Source organism: Dipodomys merriami, unplaced genomic scaffold (genome assembly GCF_024711535.1).
Source record: "Dipodomys merriami isolate MVZ:Mamm:240054 unplaced genomic scaffold, mDipMer1.0.p SCAF_16, whole genome shotgun sequence".
Classification (NCBI taxonomy): Eukaryota; Metazoa; Chordata; class Mammalia; order Rodentia; family Heteromyidae; genus Dipodomys; species Dipodomys merriami.
Window position 1 is genome coordinate 11,160,790 of NW_027202937.1, and position 14,806 is coordinate 11,175,595.

At 47.8% G+C, this 14,806-nt stretch overlaps 2 protein-coding genes across 3 annotated transcripts; one reads left to right on the plus strand and one right to left on the minus strand.

Annotated features, from left to right (window-relative positions):
* The first annotated feature begins 32 nt into the window (after positions 1–32).
* On the plus strand, positions 33–7,599 carry Nelfe (negative elongation factor complex member E). 2 transcript variants are annotated; one of them, XM_070024093.1, is made up of 11 exons: positions 33–122; positions 564–646; positions 2,741–2,810; positions 2,914–3,059; positions 4,241–4,315; positions 4,417–4,454; positions 4,631–5,064; positions 5,174–5,318; positions 5,480–5,534; positions 5,767–5,869; positions 7,426–7,599. In XM_070024093.1, the coding sequence occupies exons 2-11, from the start codon at positions 572–574 to the stop codon at positions 7,521–7,523; spliced, it is 1,239 nt and encodes a 412-aa protein (XP_069880194.1). In that variant the 5' UTR covers positions 33–122; positions 564–571; the 3' UTR covers positions 7,524–7,599. The 2 variants fall into 2 exon arrangements, with proteins under 2 accessions (XP_069880194.1, XP_069880193.1); XM_070024092.1 differs by lacking the exon at positions 33–122 and adding an exon at positions 194–248.
* Positions 7,600–7,744: 145 nt separating this feature from the next.
* Positions 7,745–14,803, minus strand: Cfb (complement factor B). Its single transcript, XM_070024090.1, has 19 exons — positions 14,789–14,803; positions 14,369–14,494; positions 14,042–14,275; positions 13,260–13,445; positions 12,949–13,122; positions 12,463–12,564; positions 12,221–12,357; positions 11,781–11,919; positions 11,203–11,334; positions 10,847–10,948; positions 10,421–10,558; positions 9,625–9,722; positions 9,399–9,516; positions 9,073–9,226; positions 8,906–8,982; positions 8,611–8,711; positions 8,376–8,508; positions 8,237–8,286; positions 7,745–7,947 (listed from the first exon to the last, which is right to left on the minus strand). The coding sequence occupies exons 2-19, from the start codon at positions 14,430–14,432 to the stop codon at positions 7,798–7,800; spliced, it is 2,289 nt and encodes a 762-aa protein (XP_069880191.1). The 5' UTR covers positions 14,433–14,494; positions 14,789–14,803; the 3' UTR covers positions 7,745–7,797.
* Positions 14,804–14,806: the final 3 nt, after the last annotated feature.

Below are 14,806 nucleotides of genomic sequence, written 5' to 3' on the forward strand. Positions count from 1 at the left end.
CCGGCAGCCTTGGTAACCGCGTTCTCCTCCCGCCCCCTTCGACGTCATCGCTCTGAGCCCGCTTGCGGAGGCTGGCGCGGGCGCCTCCTGAGACCGTGGGGCCCCGGGTGCCGCCCCCTCAGGTAAGTCTTCTCCCTCCTCACTCTTCGTCCCTTTAATCTGAGCTCTCTCTTTCTTCTTTCTTCTCTTTTGCTGCTCAGAGAGTGCTATGCGCGGTCAGGCGTCCCCTCTGCCGTCGGGACCCCAGGGTTGGCCATACCCTAATGAGAGTAATGGGGGGGGGGGGGAGGTCGGGTGCCATCGTGTTGGCGATGGTGAAGGTATTTTACAACACCCTCTCCCGGGCCTTGAACCCGGTCTGTGAACCTGGAAGACGAGGATATGCAGGTTGATTAGGACGAGCGGGAGCTTGGAAGGAAGCCTGGTTTAAACAGGGGTTAGAAAAAGGCCGGAGACGGGAGTAGGCAGTCCTGGAGGAGTGGTTTGGGGTACAGGGTGGACGGCGTGTAAACTCTGGGTGGTGACAGTGGAGAAAGATGTCTTGGGTCCTGCCCCTAAACCAGGAACCACCATGTTGGTGATACCTCCGGGACTGAGCGAGGAGGAAGAGGCTCTACAGAAGAAATTCAACAAACTCAAGAAAAAGGTGAGGAAGTGAGATGAGGGGCATGGACTAATCTCTCACAGATTCTACATTCTGAGAACAACACGTGGGGTGAGTGTGATGGGATGGAGGTTCTTGTGACTTACTCTTGGAGACATATCAACACTGTGCAGCTTCAAGAAGTGGATGTTCTCAAGCCCTCCTGTGGACCCTATCCCTTTCTATGCAGTCTTGCATGAAATTTTCACCCTTTCCAGTAGCATTTAGTAACACCTGATGATTAGATTGGACTTCCCACCTAGATTTCCCAAGATTAGATTTCCCATTTCCATCCAGTGCCTTGCTAAAAACCTTCAGATACCCAAATTGAAGCTATCATCTTCCTGTCTAAGCTAGTCCTTTTTCTTGATCTTTAAAACAGGACTGCCTACTCTCAATTCTCCTGTATTTTTAACTAAAAATCTCATCTTTCACTTTGCTACAATTTGCATAACCAAATAGTCTTTTCCTTTTTTTTTTTCTGGAGATAGGATCTCCATGTAGCCCAGCTTTTTTGTGTGTGTGTGTGTGTGTGTGTGTGTGTGTGTGTGTGTGTGTGTGTGTGTGTGTGTGTGTGTGTGTGTGTGTGTGTGTGTGTGTGTGTGTGTGTGTGTGTGTGTGTGTGTGTGTGTGTGTGTGTGTGTGTGTGTGTGTGTGTGTGTGTGTGCGCACGCTGCTCCTGAGGCTTAAAATCATGTCCTGAGCTTTTTGCTCAAAGCTAATGCTCTTCCATTTGAGCCAGAGCTCCACTTCTAGCTTTTGGTGGTCAATGGAGGTAAGCGTTTCACCACCTTCCCTGCTTGGGCTGGCTTTAAACTGCAATCCTCAGATCTCAGCCTCCTGAGTGGCTAGTGGCTAGGATTAGAGGTGTGTGCCATTAATCCCCAGCTAGTCTTTTTTTCTTTTTTTCTTTTTTCTTTTTTTGGTCAGTCATGGGGCTTGAACTCTGGACCTAGGCACTGTTCCTGAGCTCTTTAACTCTAGGCTAGCACTCTACCACTTGAGCCACAGCACCACTTCCAATTTTCTATTGGTTTGTTGAAGGTAAGAGTCTCACATACTTTCTTGCCCTGGCTGGCCTTGAACCGTGATCCTCAGACCTCAGCCTCCTGAGTAGCTAGGATTACAGATGTGAGCCGGTGCCCAGCTCCAGCTAGTCTTAAATGCTGCCTCAGCATCCTGAATAGGTGAGAATAGAGACATAGACCACTACACCCAACATGTCAAGTCTTATTTATGCTCCTTTCTACATCATTTCTCCTGTTTATTCATTCCTGGGGATCCCTCATAGCAGGGCTTTTCTGACACTTAAGGTATTATAATAGTCTCTTAAGTTTCTCAGTCATTTTTTGAACATACTTTTTTACTCCTGTTAAAATGATACAGTCTGTTCTCTTTCCTAATACTTTAAGAAATTTCACGTGTGTAGAACGAAGTCTCAGCTTGCTGTCCTTCAGCTTATCAATCAGAACCATTACCGCTCCCAAACGTGCGTTCCTAAAACCATTTCTCTGCAAATTGAACCTTTCTCTGTGTCTTTGTCACCCTGTTTTGTCTAAAATCTCGTATTTCTTTTAGGCAGATCCTGGCAGATCCTACCTAGAGGCCAGTTTAATAGCTAATTAAGTATCAGAAAGTCTACTTTGCATTCAGCTGTTGTTATAATAATTCTTGGCAGTTCACTCTAGTCATTTTATTTCCTGGACTGTACACTTCTTGAGGGTAGGAACTCTTGAGGGTAGCAACTATGTATTTCTGTATATTTCTGTTGCAATATCTAGGATTCATTAAATATACAGAGAATGGATGAGGTGAAGGAGGACTGATTCATGCTTTATTTTGTTCTACTTGTAAAGTGTAGTTCTCTTGAAAGCCTCTAGATACCATAGTTTGGGTAGTTAAATATTGCTGGCATTATAGATGATATGGGGGACCAGATGGCAAAAGCAGGGCTGCCTCCTTGCACTTCCCCAGGAGTACCATTTGCTTTGTTACCTCCAAGAAAACCATCTCTGAAGTGATGTACCCAGAGATATTGGGAGTGGGCATAGCCAGGGACTGACCCACACTGACCTCTCTTCTCATCCTCATTCTCAGAAAAAGGCATTGCTGGCACTGAAGAAGCAAAGTAGCAGCAGCACAGCCAGCCAAGGTGGCGTCAAACGCTGTGAGTGATGGGAAATGGAGAGGGTGGAAAAATGGGTGCAATGGAGCTGACCTCTACCACAGCCAATAAAATGTCTCTTTCCCTCACCACTCCACTATTCCAGCACTTTCAGAGCAGCCTGTGGTGGACACAGCCACAGCAACAGAGCAAGCAAAACAGCTGGTGAAGTCAGGAGCCATCAGTGCCATCAAAGCCGAGACCAAGAACTCAGGCTTCAAACGCTCTCGAACCCTAGAGGGGAAGTTAAAGGTAAGAACAAGTAGGATTGTTCAGGGACCCATACTATCAGAGGGCAACTCTCCAAGTTAGAAGAGAAGTGATTTAAAGGGGGTAGAAAATCATCTTCAGACATGAGAAAAATGCTGTACTCTTCTGAGCTTTAGGGTTTTCTGTGTGATCTTTGGATTTTTTGTTTTTGTTTTTGTTTTTGTTTGGTTGTGTTAGAAGAGTTGTTTTGTATTAAAATGGGTTCTCACTATGATGCTCAGGCTAGTATCTAGCTCATGGGATCAGGGGTCCACTTACCTCAGCCTTAGAAATATCTAGGACTACACCACACCTGCCTAGAACTTTAGATTTCTTTTTTTTTTTTTTTTTTGGTCGGCCGTGGGGCTTGAACTCTGGGCCTGGGCGCTGTCCCTCAGCTCTTCAGTTCAAGGTGAGCGCTCTACCACTTGAGCTACAGCACCACTTCCGGTTTTCTGGTGGTTTATTGGAGATAGGGGTCTCACGGTCTCTCCTGCCCGGGCTGGCTTTGAACCGGGATCCTCAGATCTCAGCCTCCTGAGTAGCTAGGATTACAGGCGTGAGCCACCAGCGTCCGGCAGAACTTTAGATTTCTTATCTAAAAAAATGGAAAGTCTAGGTGATTTCCTACACTCTTTTCCATTGTACATATTCTCCATATTTACATATTCTAATCTACCTTGGGTTAGAACTCAGAATATGTTACTTCAAGAGCAGCTTACAAATGTCATTGGGGACGGCCTGGTGGCTCACACCTGTAATCCTAGCTACTCAGGAGGCTGAGATCTGAGAATCCAGGTTCAAAGCCAGCCTGGGCATAAAAGTCCATGAGACTCTTATCTCCAATAAACCACTAGAAAACAAGAAGTGGTGCTGTGGCTCAAGTGGTAGAGCGCTCGCCTTGAGCTGAAGAGCGCAGAGACAGTGCCCAAGCCCAGAGTTCAAGCCCACAACTGACCAAAAAAAAAAATGTCATTGGGTTCAGAGAGGTTTAGACAAACTAAGTACTTTACATGAATATTAGGGCACTTATTTAAAAGCAATACATAATCACATAAGGACTATATTAGGATTAAAAAAGAGAACTAGTTAGAAAGAGACCCTGAAAAAGAAGAGGAGCCATCCACCTTATGAAAGGCCAGCCTTCAAATCCAACACCAACCACTCATGTGTTTCTTCTCCAGGACCCTGAGAAGGGACCTGTCCCCACTTTCCAGCCATTCCAGAGGAGCATATCTGCTGATGACGACCTACAGGAGGTACTGTTTCCCAGTTCTCAACCTGCGGGCCTGGGCATTGAGGAAGACAAGAAACCCACATATTTGGATATCACCTTAACTGTTCTTGGTCTCTTTTTCAGTCATCTAGACGTCCACAGAGGAAATCTTTGTATGAGAGGTTAGAGAGTTAAAACTGGGTCCCTCTTGGTGTGGGGGTCAATTGTCTGATTTTAAGGGAGGTTTGGGGTGGAGTGGAAGGAGCTAATTATAGAAGTAGTGTTTGTTGAGTCTCCAACAGGGTCTGAGAGAAAAAGATAAAGGACCCTTTTAACTTTGCTTTCTGCTTCTCCTCAGCTTTGTGTCTTCTAGTGATCGGCTTCGAGAATTGGGGCCAGATGGAGAAGAAGCAGAGGGCCCAGGAACCGGTGATGGCCCTCCTAGAAGCTTTGACTGGGGCTATGAAGAACGGGGTGGTTCCCGCTCCTCAGCCTCCCCTCCCCGAAGCCGCAGCCGGGACCGCAGTCATGAGAGAAACAGGGACAAAGACAGAGATCGGGATCGAGACAAAGACTGGGACCGGGACCGGGATCGGGACAGAGACCAGGAACGGGATAGGGATCGAGACAAAGATCGAGATCGAGACAGGGATCGAGATCGGGACCGGGACAGAGACCGGGACCGGGACAGAGACCGGGACCGAGACCGAGACCGGGATCGGGACCGGGACCGGGATCGGGACCGGGACCGGGATCGAGACCGGGATCGAGACCGAGAGGGCCCTTTCCGCAGTAAGTGACCCTGGCTGGTGGGGAAGGAAACTTCAGCTGGGTTTAAGTAAGATGTGCTCAGGTGGAGGCTGAGACAGACTGTTTTGTGACTGTGACTCCTGACCCATAGGGTCAGACTCGTTCCCTGAACGCCGGGCCCCTCGGAAGGGGAACACTCTTTACGTGTATGGAGAAGACATGACACCCACTCTCCTTCGTGGGGCCTTCTCTCCCTTTGGAAACATCATTGACCTCTCCATGGACCCACCCAGAAAGTAAGGATGACAACAGGGCATGATCAAAGTTCTAGATGAAGCCTCGGATGTGTAGACCTGTGGGAGGAAGCCACTGTATCTCCGGCAGCCTGTGTGCTCTGAGTCTAGTTTGACCAGGGGAGTCCCATAGGCCCTTTCCTAATCCTGTTTTCTCTTTTCAGCTGTGCCTTCGTCACCTATGAAAAGATGGAGTCTGCAGATCAGGCCGTTGCTGAGGTTGGGACTTCCCAGACCTGTTCTTTCCATTCCTTCTGCCAGCCTCATGTTTTCTCAAAATACTTGTCAGGAGGGAATTCCTCATGACAAGGTCTCTTTCTAGTCACACAGAAAAACATACATTCTCAAATCCCTATTCAGTCTATTTGTAGGGTAGCAACCCATGGAATAACTCTTATGGTTGTCTAATGCCCATCCCCTCTCCTTTGTCCCCTCTCCTCTTCTGCTCCAGCTCAATGGAACCCAGGTGGAATCTGTGCAGCTCAAAGTGAACATTGCCCGCAAACAGCCCATGCTGGATGCCGCAACTGGCAAGTCTGTCTGGGGCTCCCTCGGTAAGAACGGGAGTCTCCTTTGCTCATCCCCTCCCTCACAATCTACCCTTTTTGGTTCCTCTGCATAGCCCCAGGGTTTTCTTAGAGGGAATAGAGGTCAGGATTTATTAAAAATGACTCCTCAAGTAGTGGCTGGAACAGGGAGGGAAAATGGAAGCTAGAGTCTTCTCTCCCTCAAGAGAGAAGAGCATCTGTGCAGCATGTTTGCTCTGAGGTGGTGTACAGTATGTTTTGCAAGAATTTGAAATTGCTGCTGGGTGCCAATGGTTCATGCCTATAATGCTAGCTACTCTGGAGCTGATCTCTGAGGATCACAGTTCAAAGCCAGCCTGGGCAGGAAAGTTCATGAGACTCTTATCTCCAGTAAACCACCAGAAAGCTGGAAGTGGTGCTGTGGCTCAAGTGGTAGAGCACTTGTCTTGAGCTGAAGAGCTCAGAGACAGTGCCCAAGCCCAGAGTTCAAGCCCCACGACCAACCAAAAAAAAAAAAAAAAAAAAATATATATATATATATATATATATATATACATACATACATATATATATATATATATATATATATATATATAAAGTATTTGAAATATAGCCTGTGAGCCTTTGGAACTGAAGTGTAATATGAGAAATGTTAATTAGACTCATCTGTATCATTGAATGGCTAAAAAAATAATAGAATCATCAGGTAGATTGCTTTTAGGAAAAATAAATAACCCAGGACTGGTTTGGGGAATATTCAGGAATATAATAGGAACTCCTTTCTTGTGCTCTACATGTCTCCAGAAATCCTGACATTGTTGGTCAGAAGTTGAAGTTGCAGCAAAGGAGATGGGAGCATAGTCTGAGGGCTGGGAGCAGGCACCAGAGGCCCTGGGCCAGTGAAGTCAAAGGACACAGGCTTTGAGAAAAAGGGATGGTCAGTAGTGACAAGGTACAGACCAAAGGGAATGGAAGGTGGGACAGATTCATTCTGGCCCCAGAGTAGTGAAGATAGAATCCTTGGATGGTGTGAAGTGAGGGCCATGTCTTAGGGAGGAAAGAAAGAAGCCAGGGGAAGCAGTGTGTTAGAGCAAGGACACTGCACACCAAAGCTATCCCATGAGAAGTTCTAGTGGGGCTAGTAGCATCTCTCAGTGTGAATAACCCACCTCACCTGAAAATAGATTCTCCTGGAAAAGGAGTAAACAGAAGGATTCAGAGCAAGACACTGTAGACACCAGAATTGACCAGTATATCAAGTATATCAACAAAAGGCTACAGAGTTTCTAATCTTTAATTTTTGATGTACTGACCAAAAGCAGTAGTTTAACATCATTCACGTTTCAGCTATGAAAACATGTTGGGATTTTCTAAGAACAAAACATCCATCACAATATCTACATGTGCCAGAATAATATTCACACTCCATGATGATTGGGTTGACTGTCACTGGTCACCACAGGCCATCCTGGCCAGCAGAGGGCAGCAGGAAAACTGGCCGGGAGTGAAGTAGTGAGGCTGTGGGCCTCAGGTTTGACCCATGATCTCTTTCAGACCTAACTGTTGCTCTCCTCCTTCCCTAGCTGTCCAGAACAGCCCTAATGGTTGCCACCGAGACAAGAGGACCCAGATTGTCTACAGTGATGATGTCTATAAGGAAAACCTTGTAGATGGCTTCTAGAAAACGAAGCTGGATTCCTTGTGCCTCCTATGCCCCCAATGCTGGCCTCAGTAAAACACTGAGCTGGAAGCTTGCACATCTTCCTTCAGCCTCTGGTTTTTCAGCACTTGGGATTGGGGTTAGGCCTTTCAAAAACAGCTGTCAGGTTTCATCTCAGTTGTTTAACAAGATGGCCAATGCACATCCCCCATTTCTTTACACCAAAAGGAGCTGGAACACAGTTATTATCACAGCTGTTTTAATTTTCCCATGCCCTCTTTCATCAGGAAACCCATTATAAGAAACCCAAATCTTCATCTTTGAGTTTCTCCTTGAGCCAGGGAAGCACTTGGAAGAGGTTGACGTGAAAGTCTCGGGCATGAGCAGGTACCTGCTTTTTCTGGTGTTTGCAGACATCCACCACTCCCCAGCTGATCACACCAACCTGTCAAAGTGAGGAGATGCCATGGATCATTTGGTGGAGTTCTTCCTAATGCCAGGAAGCATGGCTATTCTTATTTGCATCTAAGCTGACCTAAAGGAGCCCAACTAAACTTTATCCTTGGCACACACACCAGACACATGGCCCAACACTCCCCATTTCAAGCAATAGCCCTAAGATGAAGCAGCCTCTACCCTCCTTTTACCAGCCATATGCATTGAGTTTGCTTTCCTGCTTTGGGGGCCATGCTGGCCACTTGGCATCTCCCTACAGATAAGAAAGGGGCACTTACTTGAATGAAACGACTCCTCTTATGAATAATCAGAGGGCCACCAGAGTCACCTGTGGAAAAGAGATGCTGTAGGAGAAAAAAAAAAAAAAAAAACTTGGGCTTCAGGAATTTAGAGCATAGCCAAGAAACTGCCTCTTACCTCTGCAAGTATTGGGGTCCGCATAGGGGTCCACCCCTCCAGTACAGAGGAACCTGGGAGTGACCACCTCAGAAATGTCCTTGACTTTGTCATAGCCTGGAGCATTTTGGGCATCTCTCTCACAGCTGGCTTTCTGTAGGGTAGGTGGGAAGCAAGGGAGAGAAAGATGATAGAGCTGGCTTAGGAAAGACAGGCCTAGAGCAGCTTAGAATCCTCTCCTCCCCCAATTCCTCACCTTATCTCCATTCTTGATAAAAACATGCTTCCGAATCAGTTTCTTCTCTTCTTCAGACACAAACAGAGCTTTGATATCCTTTGCAGGGAGCAGCTCTTCCTCTGAACAAATAGACTGGATCATTCCAGCTGCCCCCAGCACCATCTCCCCCATTGCCTCTGTCACCTGGTAGATGTCCTTCCAGCCCTTCCTATACTAGGCAATAAGCTGGGCGGTATCTGCTCCTACTGCAGCTCCCTCATGCCCCACTTGTCTCCTGGAATCTCATCCTTGTCCCATCCAGAATACGCCTTACTGTGTTGCTGGCAGGTGGCTGTCTGAGGAAGCCGCAAAGCTCGAGTTGTTCCTTCCGTGCAGGGAAGGCAGATGGGCCTGTTGGAGATGGGAACAGTCAGAGCAGTGAATGGCCTGTCTATACTACCTAGTCCTCCAGTCTTTTCTCAGGAACCTAAGTGCTCTCACCTGACAGTCTGGTCATATGTCAACCTTTTCTTGAGCTTAATCAGGGCCACATCATAGTCATAAAACTCAGGAATTCCTTGTGCCTTCTTCCCATTGATGTTGTAGTTGGGATGAAATAGGACCTCTTCTACCTCTAGATCTCGCTTCCTTCCTCCTGGGGAGAGAAAACAATAGGTACCACTTTGTGGGCTGCCTCTGGCCCTATGACTTTTCTTCTTCCCTATCCAGGAGGCAAGAGGGGCTACAAGTGAGGTCAGGTAGAGTGTTGGATGCTGAGGAAGGGAAGGTGTTGCCTGGAGTTCAGAATCCATCTGGTGCATTCTTACCTACGCTGACCTTGATTGAATGTTTCTCATCATCCACGGTGAAACAGTGTGCTGCAGTCAACACAAAGTACTCAGACACCACAGCCCCCATACAGTTTTCATGTCCCTTGAGAGGACGCTGGGAATAGACAATAGGAGAGGAAGTTCAACCTTCACAAGGCAGTCTGATGTGAACATTTTGCCTTTCAACTCTCACAAGTCCTCACTGCTAGAATGGTGCACTTACAGTGACTGAGATCTTGGCCTGCCATGGCTGTTTGTGGTAATCGGTACCCTTCCTATGCTCCCAAACCATGCCACAGAGGCCCAGTGACTTGGTTTCATCTGCAGAAAAGGAGAATGTGTTGAAGGCTGAGGATCCTTCATTCTCAACTGGCAGCAGTCACTTCTGGAGGAATCTGCATGTCCCTGGGAAGCAAAGGCCTACACAGAGGGAAAAGGTCTGGGAACATTTGATTCCTTATGTAGGGGACAAAGGGCCATTCTGGTGTAATGGAAAGAACTTGGGACTACGATCAGAAACCTAGATATTTTCAGAACCAACTTTCAATAGCTTACTGGGCCTCTTTTGGCCTCACTTTCCACATCTATAAAATGTACTAAAAACCTTTGAGGTTACCCAGAGTTCTGTGATTCTAAGGTCAGGAAATGGACAGTGCCAGGAAACAAGAATAGTGATGTTAAGATAGACAAGGAGGGCTTGGAAGGTGGCTCAGTGATAGAGTGCTTGCCTTGCGTGCATGAGGCCCTAGGTTTGATTCCTCAGAACCACATAAACAGAAAAAGCCAGAAGTGGTGTTGTAGCTCAAGTGGTAGAGTGTTAGCCTTGAGCTGAAGAGCTGAGGGACAGCACCCAGGCCCTGAGTTCAGGCCCCATGACCAGCAAAAACTAAAACTAAAAAACAACAAGAAGAACTAAGGCCTTCCAAATTGTGATGAGAGGTAGAGGGAAATTAGTAACTTCAGGGGATCCTGGGAAGAGCCTAATTTCCTGATGGTCTTATACTCTTGTATTTTCCTACCAATCATTTGGTAGAAAACATCTTCCAGGTTTTCCATATCCTTGACTCTGAACACATGTTGTTCATTCTCTTTCTTCGAAGCCAAAGCATTGATGTTGTCTTGGTCCACCAGAGGCCCGACTCCAAACACATATACATCTGAAGAAGAAAAAAGGTTGAAGGTCAAGGCCTTGAAAAAATCAGGGTACTAGGGCTGGGAATATAGCTTAGCAGTAGAATGCTTTCCTAGCTTGCATAATGCCCTCCCTGGGTTTGATTCCTTAGTATCACGTAAACAGAAAAGCCAGAAGTGGTGCTGTCACTCAAATGGTAGAGTGCTCACCCTGAACACAGAGAGGCTCAGGGACAGAGCCCAGGCCCTAAACTCAAGCCTCAGGACCAGCAAAAAAAAAAATCAGGGTGTTAGGTCCTAGGCAAGTCACTTACCCAAATAATCCTCCCTGGGATTTTTGCGATCCCTGCCAATGTCCAACCAACTCCGGATCTCATCAATGACAGTGACTGGGTCCCCACCCATGTTATGCAAGCCTGCAGAAAAGACAGGGACCATAAAAATATAAAAGTGGGAGGTGAGGATGAGGATCTAAGTCGATAAATTGGCTGGAGGCAGTGGCACATGGCTAGGGGAACAGCCTTAGGGAGAATGGTCCCCTATAATGGTCCTCTGTATCACAGGAAAGCTCAGTAGCAGTAGCCATCCGTGAGCTATATTCAGGGCCCCATCGTAGTCTAGTGTTACATGTAGGCTTGGAGGCTGGGGTAGGGAAAAGGTCCTTTCTGACCATCAGTCATGAGGATGATGACATGGCGGGTGCGATTCCAGCCTTCCGGGGGGACGTCCCCTGCCCAGCTCATCATGCTGTATACTGTCTGAAGAGCCCTCTTGGTGTTAGTTCCTGACTTCAACTTGTGGTCTGTGGGAGAGGAAAGAGGGCATCATCTCACCTTGTCTTGAGCCCTGGAGTTCTGTCACAGCTGAGACCCCACATCTTTTTCAACTTTGTGGAGTTGTCACCTACTAACTTCCTTTTGACCACAAAAAGGCCCTCAGAGCCCCCAACAAATTCCCACTAAACTTCATTGCCTGATAACCCCTTTTCCAACCTTTAGCTACAAAGCAGTCCTGATGGGTCAGGGTTGGCCATAGTAAAATGCTCAAAGGATGAAATTAAAGCAGGAGGCTGTTAAATATCAGGATACTGCTTCACTCAATGTACCTCTCTACCCCTCTCACACATATACGTGTGCACGTGTGTGTGCGTGCATGCACATATGCACGCACACACACACATACAGTTCAGAGCCTTCTGATCTCTTATCCCAAAGTGAACCTCCCAGCTTCCCTTTCCTAACCTCTAACCTTCATAACTGATTTTGTTGAGCTGTTCTGTTACCCAATCGGCATCACTGCTCTTTTCATCAGACACTTTGACCACGATTTTAGGAGCTGTGGCATATGTCACTAGAGCATATCTTGGCCTCACTCCATAACTTGCTACCTGTGGGTTAGAGGAGCAAGGGGTTATGCATTTGAAAGTACAATGCCATGGTTGGGCAAATTTAGCATGTTTGCTGAGACAGAGAAGGCCATAATAAGAGGCTCAAAGGTTGAAGTTTGAAGAGGTACCTTTGATAAGCATCAGGCTACTACATCACATAAAAGGGGAAAGAGGACAGAGTAAGACCTGAGGCTTTCTGGAACCCTGTGGGTCAGAGGGTGCAAGAAGCACAGGGGAGCCAGTCTTGGAAGTGCAAAGAAGCCCAGTCAGGGGCCCCCATTGAAGGGGATGGGAACTCTACCTTCTCTATCAAATTGGTGAGACACTTCTTGGCCCCTGTGAAGTTGCTGGCACCAATGCTATCTGATCCATCTAGCACCAGGTAGATGTTCATGGAGCCTGAGGGGTCCAGGACAATCTTCCGCTTCTGTTGTTCCCCTGTGTGCCAGCAGAGAGTCTCAGAGTCCAGCATACATGGTGGCCCTTCCCCTTCTCTCTCCTCCCCCAACCCCCCCACCCTGACTTCCCTTTCTGCCCTCAAACCTGGTCTATGTCCATCCTCAGCATCAACTCCTTCGATAGTCTCTGTCAGGGAGGACAAGAAGGCTTCAGCTACCTCTTCGGGGGTGTCATACATGAAGGAGTCTGGGAAAGATCAAAAACTAGGTCAAGTGTTTGGAGTGTTTTAAAAAAAACAGTGACTAGGGCTAGGAATGTGGCTTAGAGTGCTTGCCTAGCATGCATGAAGTCCTGGGTTCCATTCCTCAGTACCACATACACAGAAAAAGCCAGAAGCAGCACTGTGGCTCAAGTGGTAGAGTGCTAGCCTTGAGCAAAGAAGCTCAGGGACAGTGCCCAAGTCCTGATTTCAAGCCCCAGGACTGGCAAAAAAAATTAATAATAACAGTGCCTAGAGAGATGGACTGATTCCCAAGGTGGGAAAAAGAAAAGACTTGTAGAAGTTGGGGGTAAGTAAAACAGTGCTCTACTGAGGGACACATTCAGACCAGGAAGCAGGCCAAAAGTCACCTCGGCAGGAAGGCTCTGTACCACTCCAAGAGCCACCCTCCTGGCATATCCGTTGCTGGGAGCCACGCAGGGTAAGTCCCCGACTGCAGTAGTAGGTGACACTGTCTTCAAGGCGATATTGACTTCCCACCTTCCTTGTGCCAATAGGGATGCCCGGGTTGGGGCAGTATGCCGCTGCAGAGGGACAAAACACAGAGGTGAATGCAAGTGTGAGGCTCAGAGGGCAAGTCAGAGAAAAGTTATTGTGCCGATTCCTCAGACTGCCATCAAAGAAAGATAAGGCCACCATCAGTGGCAGACACGCTTCTTACCTCCATCATCACAAATGGCTGTTTGCCCATCCCACCGGCCATTGGCTTGACAGGTGCGGTTGGCAGAGCCCCGGAGTGTGTAACCAGGGTAGCAGTGGAAAGAGATCTCATCACTCAAGTTGTAGTAGGGAGACCGAGGCCAGTACTCCCCATTCTCAAAGTCCTGTGGTCTTGGACAGCGAATTGCTTTGAGGTAAAAGTAGAAGTCACTAAGAGGGAAAGGTAATCTTCAATGTGTTCCTCCTTGTCACTTAGAAACAGAACCTTCCTAGTCTAACCCATGGCTGCTCCTTCCTCCTCATCTCTGAGCAGTCTCTTTACTACCAGGGCTGTTTTACAGGCAATTGCTTAGAGAAGGTGAGCTCCCGTTCCCACTTGAACCCCAAAAGGTAATTCTACTGTGGTTTTTTTTTGTTGTTGTTTTTGTTTTGTTGTTGTTGGTTGTGAGGCTTGAACTCAGGGCCTAGGCCTGGTCCCTGAGCTCTTTTGCTCAAGGCTAACACTCTACCACTTTGAGCTACATCGCCACTTCCAGTTTCCTGGTAGTTAATTGGAGATAAGAGTCTCATGGACTTTGCTGCCAGGGCTGCCTTTGAACCATGACCCTCAGATCCCAGCCTCTTGAGTAGCTAGGATGACAGGCGTGAGCCACTGGTATTCCGCGTATTTCTACTCTTGTTCAGCCCAACCTGCTGTTCTCAACACAGCTGAAAATTAAACTTACCCTAAGCAGCTCTGTTGCCTCTGTTGCCACGCCACCCCTTCCCCTTCCCATCACAAACCTCTGCACTCTGCCTTCTTGACAATCTTTTGGTCTCGGGTCTTCAGGGTACTCCAGGAGCCTGTGGCTTTGCATGTGCGAGTCTGCACGGGGTACGGGTAGAAGCCAGAGGGGCACAGGTATTCAAGGGTCTGCCCCTCCTGAAGAAGTTGGAATGAGCCACCTCTGATCTCTACCCCCTCCAGAGAACAGGAACTTCGGGGCTGATCCACAGGTGATGGAGTTGTACTCACACCTGGAGAGAAAAACAGATGAAGCCTGGCCCTACAAAACCAAGAGAGATGCAAGGGGTAGCAAGAAGGATGAGGAACACGTGACCCTCGCTTACCTCCACACGAGAAGGCTAAGAATAAGGACACAAGCCAGAATTGGGAGCTGGGATTGTGCCCCATGCTGCTAGAAGGCAGAAGAGAGGCTCAGGCTGCGGTCAGAAGCACTTCTCCAGTTTCAGAACCTAAATGGAAATCCCAGATCTTGGCCTGACGGCACACTCTCTTCTCCACCAGCCCCCAGCCTTTTATGCAATCCATTCTGGCACCTGTAGCCTGGCCGGCCTGCCATACACACTTTCCCGGAACAATCAAGCAGGGGAGGCCCACTGAGCTGCCAACCCTAGAAACAGAAACTGTACAAGCCCCACCCTTTGCTGCCCAGAGTCTGGAACTCTCCCATTCAATCCCTTTCCTTCTTCGACTCCCTCCCTGACAATCCCCCTTAAAGATCCTAATTAGGCCCCCAGCTCACTCACCTACAGGCTGTGTTCTGG